The 6,514-nt window shown below is 47.5% G+C and overlaps 1 protein-coding gene across 1 annotated transcript; it reads left to right on the plus strand.

Annotated features, from left to right (window-relative positions):
- The first annotated feature begins 1,352 nt into the window (after positions 1-1,352).
- On the plus strand, positions 1,353-5,870 carry LOC142027160 (uncharacterized). Its single transcript, XM_075020847.1, has 4 exons — positions 1,353-2,853; positions 3,462-3,689; positions 4,329-4,528; positions 5,811-5,870. The coding sequence occupies exons 1-4, from the start codon at positions 1,353-1,355 to the stop codon at positions 5,868-5,870; spliced, it is 1,989 nt and encodes a 662-aa protein (XP_074876948.1).
- The last annotated feature ends 644 nt before the right edge of the window (positions 5,871-6,514 follow it).

The following is a 6,514-nucleotide window of genomic DNA, read 5'->3' on the forward strand; positions in this document are numbered from 1 at the left end:
ACAGAAGTGCTTGATTTCAGGGTGTGACGGTCTGACAAATTCAAATGTCTCAAACATCCGCTAAAAGAACTTTGGTGGACAAAATGACCTCTGTAAAAATGCTGGAGTTTTGTGAACAGGACAATGTGGACAGAGGAGAGGGCCCCATGGAGGGGGGGAATGCACTGCTCCAAGGCCCAATTCCTTATCTTGAGTGACCAGAAGAAGAAGCACGATTTATGTCTTCCTGGAGGGAGAGGGCTCCACGGAGGGTGGGCCAAGGCCCCAATTACCAGGAGAAGGAGCACAATTTATGCCTCCCTGGAGGAAGAGGGCCCCATGGAAGCTGGGACTGTGCTTCTATTTTAAGTGGTCATGCCAGCAGGCCACAATGAACACACACACACCCCCCCCCCCCCCGCCAAAGCTCACTGATCGATTCCAGTGAACCCCAGGTGTGGGAACTGCGCATGTTAAGATCATCAACTAACACTATAAAAGAGGAGAGAACAAATCCTCAGCGCGCGCCCGCCGGAACTGGACCTCGACACTGGCTGGACCAACGCTGGACCCAGGACTGGTGAAACCCTTCTCCTCTTTCTTTCTCCTTTCTCTCATTCTCTCTCTCTCTCTCCCTTCTCTCTTTTCCACAGTCCCTACACCTCATCCTTTGAAACATAAACCGCTGACCAAGTCTGAGACTAGGAGTGGATCTAGCCGCCCCTGAGCTCCTCTTTGAGAAGGAGTCCAGAAAGCAAGGGGGTCCGCTCTGAACCTCGTGACTCAACGGGAGGGCTCCCCTTCTGATACATTTCATGTTCCTTTTTCCATTTCATTTTTCTATACTTCCCTCTTCTTCTCAAACAGCGGCTTAATGACATGTTGCAAGGTTCATATTAACAAGTTCATGTGTATCTGGACAAAGCTAGCTAGGTTGAATAAATGTTGATTGTTGTTTGAACTCCCCTGGTGTCGTTTCACCTTAATTCTGACAAAGGAAATCCACGAACCTGAGTCGCTCCAACTTTGGGACGCGACATCTTAATTGGCGTCACGGACAGGATTTCCCTTGTTGGAAGGGAGTTTCTAATGGGATACCGGACCTCCACTCGGAGAATGAGCGGGGAGGATCTGGGAAAGATCTCTCAACAATAAGTCGGGAGAGATCTGAGCAGTGGCAGACATAGAGGCCCGGGAAAAATCTGTGTCTGACTGTTCCCCAGTTTTTAGAGAGGCTAACTGCCTATACGGGATTTCCCTTGTTGGAAGGGAGATTCTAACGGGATACCGGACCTCCACTCGGAGAGCGGGCGGGGAGGATCTGGGAAGGATCTCTCAACAATAAGTCGGGAGAGATCCGAGCAGTGGCAGGCATGGTGACCCGGGAAATACCTGTGTCTGACTGTTCCCCTGTTTTAGAGAAGCTAATTGTATATAAAGCCCGCCCTTCCCCACAAGGAGTAGCCTGGGCACGAAACCACTGGCATGATCCAAAAGCCATTGTAGGAAGAATTGAAAAGCTTGCAAAAGAAGGCAGGTTTCGCCCAGGAAAAGGGAAGGCTGTAGTGTGTGCAGTGTTAGGGGCTGCGCTCGCAGCAGCTCAGGAAGACCGACAGGAAACAATGAGAGCTGAGCAGGCAGATAAGGAGAAGATTCAGTCCCTGCAGGATTTAGTTAAAGTCCTGCAAGAGCAGTTAACTGCTGAGCGTAATACAACACAGCGGCTTCATGCTGCCTTGTCTGATGCGTTAGATCGGGAAAGAATTCTACGAGCCGAGGCAGATGAACGATCTGACCCGGACTTAGACCTGCAAGGTCTAGAGGTCGTTCAAGTGAAACAACAAAAATCTTTATACCCAAATCAAGAGTTGGAATGTACCAGAAAAGTTTTTTACCCTGAGGATGAAGAGATAGCAATGAGGCCATTAATTAAAACAGAAACCATCGATAATGGCCAAATTGGCAGAGCACCACACGTGACCATTAAGACGATACCATACTCTGCCACTGAATTATCTAAAATTCAGGAAAAGTACATCCGACTAGCAAAGGAGACTGAAACAGAATATGTGTGGAGGGTGTCATTAACTGGTGGTGACCGGATTTTATTGTCAGAAGATGAAGCCCAAGGATATTGGGGGCCTGGAGTGTTCCTAACTACTGATGATCCTAGGGAACCATGGTCTCTGACGCAGCGGGCAGCTTACTGGGCAGGGGGAATAGACCAAATGGAATGGGGAGAACCAACACGGATAGACACCCCTTCTATAAATCAGTTAACCGAGAGCTTACAGAAAACTGCTTGTCTCCAATTAATGCATGATAGGCGATTAGTGCCACAACAGCCCTCTCCGATGTTGTTAAATGCCAATCCTGATAGAATGACTCGTCTAATCAGGGGTTTACCAGATCCTTTGAAGTTATATGCTGTTCAGCTGCAGGATAGATTACGTGATGCGATAGCACCTAGAGGAGGGAGGCGAAATGCAGGAGGGGCCCTGACCTGGGGAGAAGTGGCACAGGAATTGATTAACTACGGCCGGAGAATGGGTCTCACAAGGGAAGAAAGCAGGGCTAAGCCTGCTATCCGCCGAATAGAAGGACCTGGCCGACCTCCCCCATCTAAGACTGTAAACGCCAAAAAGCCATATGGGGGTCAGCGGAACTTGTTGTGGGCAGAAGGGATAGAAAAGGGAATTCCCCGGGATGTGATGGATGGCTTGCCCACCTCTGTCCTAGAAAAATTGGTCCTAGGATGGAAAGACAAAAACAAGGAGCCCCCCCATACTGAGTTAAACATTCGAGACTATAAGGGGGTGAATCCGCAGTCGCTGGCAACTCCCGCTCCCCAAACACCTACTGCTCCAGAGGAAAGTATGACTGTTTGCAGGATGGGAAACCAGACACGCCGTCCCCAGTAAGTGAGCCGGGGGACGGCCAGTGGGTTTATTTAAGGAGGCTCACTGAGAATAAGATAGGAGACCTGTTGATTACTTTTCCCCTTGGTCCCTTTAAGACTCCAGTAACTTTTTTAGTTGATACGGGTGCTCAGATGTCAGCACTCCGGGCGGATGTGGCTAACCGCAATGGAATAATTGCAGATAAGAAGCAGATATGGGTCACAGATGTTTTTGGAAGCTCCCAACCACAGCCAACAGCTGAAGTTAAATGCTGGCTGCCAGGGGATTCGTCCCCTGTTGAAGTTACTATGATACTAGGTCCTCTACCCACCAATATTCTAGGACTCGACCTCTTAAAGGGCTGGTCGTGGGTAGACTCTAAGGGAAGAGAATGGAAATTTGGGTGTCCTGCAATCTCTGTGAGGCTTTTGCAGTCTGCACCAACTCTTCCCCCTTCAAAGATAGTCAATGTCAAACCTTATGCTTTGCCTTTGGGAGCAAGGGAAGGGATCACTTCAGTGATAACTGAGTTACGGGAACAGGGGATAGTTATTCCTACGCACTCACCCTATAATTCCCCAGTATGGCCAGTCCGCAAGCCAAATGGGAAGTGGCGACTGACAGTCGACTATAGACGCCTGAATGCCAATACTGGCCCATTAACAGCTGCAGTCCCCAATATAGCAGAATTAATTGCAACCATACAAGAACAGAGTCACCAGACTTTAGCAACCATTGATGTGAAAGACATGTTCTTTATGGTTCCCTTCCAGGAAGCAGATAGGGACCGCTTTGCCTTCACCTGGGAAGGTGTACAATATACATTTACACGGCTTCCCCAAGGCTATTGCCACTCACCAACCATTGCTCACTATGCATTAGCCCAGGAATTAAATCAGATCACTCCCGAAGATGGAGTAAAAGTATATCAATATATTGATGATGTGCTAATCGGAGGACCAGATGCCACTGTGGTGGGACAAACCCAGAGAGAAATCATTAATCACTTAGAGAATTTAGGGCTCCAAATTCCTGCTGAAAAGGTGCAACTTCCATCACCTGAAGTAAAATTTTTAGGTATCTGGTGGAAAGGAGGGACGGTGTGTATACCTCCCGAAACCTTGTCCACCCTCGAACAAGTGAAAATGCCTGAGAATAAGAAGGAATTGCAGCATGCCCTAGGCTTGCTAGTGTTTTGGAGAAAACACATCCCCGACTTTTCTATCATAGCTCGCCCTTTATATGATTTAACCCGTAAAAGAACTGCTTGGGACTGGACACCTGTCCATGAAGAGGCTCTGAAATTGTTAATTTTTGAAGCAGGGATTTACCAGGCCCTAGGGCCGATACATCCAACAGACCCACTCCACATAGAATGGGGTTTTGCAATTCATGGGTTATCTATACATATGTGGCAGCGTGGACCTGAAGGTCCTACTCGTCCCATAGGATTTTTCTCGCGTAGCTTTAAGGATGCTGAAAAACGGTATTCAGTTTGGGAGAAGGGACTCTTTGTAGTTAACCTAGCCTTACAGGAAGCCGAGAGAATTATACGACAACAGCCCATCATCCTGCGGGGACCCTTTAAGATCCTGAAACCAATATTGGCTGGAACTCCTCCCCCCATAGGAGTAGCTCAACGAGAAACAGTAAGGAAGTGGTATGCCCAGTTAGACCACTACTGTCACACTAGACAGATAAAGGAGGGAACACCCAAAACGCTCCAAATACAGGACCCCCCTTCTGATCAGCCAGATACAGAACCCCCTCCATCGTACATCAAAGTGGCTCCTGATTTCAAACCCCATTTACAAAACGTATGGTTCACTGATGCTTCCGCAAAAAGGGACGGAAAGACGTGGAAGTATCGAGCAGTAGCATTACATATTGATTCAGGGGAGCATGTGATAACTGAGGGAGAGGGTAGTGCCCAAGTAGGGGAGTTAGTTGCTGTGTGGAGCGTAGTCGTTAAGGAAGCTGAGACAACAGAACCAATATACATTTATACTGACTCCTATGCAGTATTTAAAGGATGCACTGAATGGTTACCATTTTGGGAGCAAAACCAATGGGAAGTAAACCGAGTGCCAGTGTGGCAACGAGACAAATGGGAAGAAATACTGAATATCGCCAAGCAGAGATCTTTCTTGGTAGGCTGGGTTGCTGCACACCAGGCAGGAGATAACCCAGCTCACCTCCTAAATAACCAGGTAGATTCCTTAACACGACTAGCCAGTCTTGCCATCGAGGGTGAAGCGGAGAAATGGGACCACCTTTTGGAGTGGCTGCACGTGAAGCGTGGCCATTCAGGGAGTAAAGACCTGTACAAAGAGGCTATTAGCAGAGGATGGGCCGTTACACGAGAATTATGTAACACTGTTATTTCTGCATGTGGTCAGTGTCGAGTTCGTTTGGAAAAATATAACCCTCTAAAAGAGCAACCCCTACATTTAAGAACAAACAAAGGTTTATGGCAAACGTGGCAAATTGACTATATTGGCCCCTTTTGGGTATCAGAGGGAAAACGGTATGTGTTAGTAGGAGTAGAGGTGGTATCAGGACTAGCACAAGCTAAAGCTGTATCCAGAGCAACAGGAGAAAATACAGTGAAAAGTCTTAAACTATGGTTTAGCTGCTTACCCAAGCCTCAATCAATTCAATCTGATAATGGGAGCCATTTCACTGCTGGAGTGGTGCAAGAATGGGCTAAGGGTGAGGAAATACAGTGGGTTTTCCACACCCCTTACTACCCTCAAGCTAATGGTATTGTAGAGAGAACAAACGGACTTCTAAAACGAGCTCTGAGGCCCCATGACCCAGGGTGGGCCTTGCGAGTACCAGAAGCAGTATACCGCATTAAGAGCCGGTGGGGGGCAAATGGCTGCCCCCGACTCCTAGCATTCTGTCCCACACCTCCGTCTATTGTTCCAGGGACGAAAGGTGGCAAAGACCCTGCACACTTGCTCCACTATGCTGGACAACCAGTATTAGTGGAACTACCCACTGTGGGGCAAGTGCCCCTAACCCTAAAGACACCCCTTAACCTCTATTCCTGGGTGGCCACAGATGCTCATGGGAAAGAGCATCGTATCAATACCCGATGGATTGTCCCATCCTTCTAAGTGGACCTTCATGTTCTGAATTAAAATTGCTCCGATGTTAAATGGCTGATAAGAGTATGGTTTTTTTTCTGTATCCCACTAACTGGATTCTAACAAGCATAGTAGTTAAGATGCACAATATAAACCTAACCCTCTGTTACAGTACTAAAACCATAGTTGCTTGATTGCTTGCTTATGTTTTTGTTACTCTGACTAGTGATGCTGTGTTGACTTCTCAGAATTCCTGAGTTGGGGGGAGGACACAGAGAGCTTGACAACACACTGCGTTGGAATTCTTGCAGCAACCCCTACGCCACGTGAGAGCAAGAGGTCGCTATAAATTTATTAGCCTTTTTACACACAATGAACACATTCTGTTGATCTACGGATGCTTTAATCAGAGCAATCCCAGTCAAGAGAGCTTGAAGTTTAAGGCTAGTTTGTATGCATCTATAATAAGTAACACATCCTACACATGGTCTGTATAAGGTTGTTTTACAGAAGCTGCATGGGCGCCTTGGAGAGTACACCTCA

This window comes from Buteo buteo, chromosome Z, assembly GCF_964188355.1.
Source record: "Buteo buteo chromosome Z, bButBut1.hap1.1, whole genome shotgun sequence".
In the NCBI taxonomy this organism is placed as follows: domain Eukaryota; kingdom Metazoa; phylum Chordata; class Aves; order Accipitriformes; family Accipitridae; genus Buteo; species Buteo buteo.

What these genes read in the sequence shown, in the direction of transcription:
- LOC142027160 (XM_075020847.1), top strand. Translation starts at nt 1,353, where the DNA reads ATGGTGACCCGGGAAATACCTGTGTCTGACTGTTCCCCTGTTTTAGAG. An exon ending in ACCTACTGCTCCAGAGGAAA is followed by an intron (nt 2,854 to 3,461) that starts GTATGACTGTTT and finishes ATAATTCCCCAG; the next exon opens with TATGGCCAGTCCGCAAGCCA. An exon ending in CTTTGCCTTCACCTGGGAAG is followed by an intron (nt 3,690 to 4,328) that starts GTGTACAATATA and finishes CTCGTCCCATAG; the next exon opens with GATTTTTCTCGCGTAGCTTT.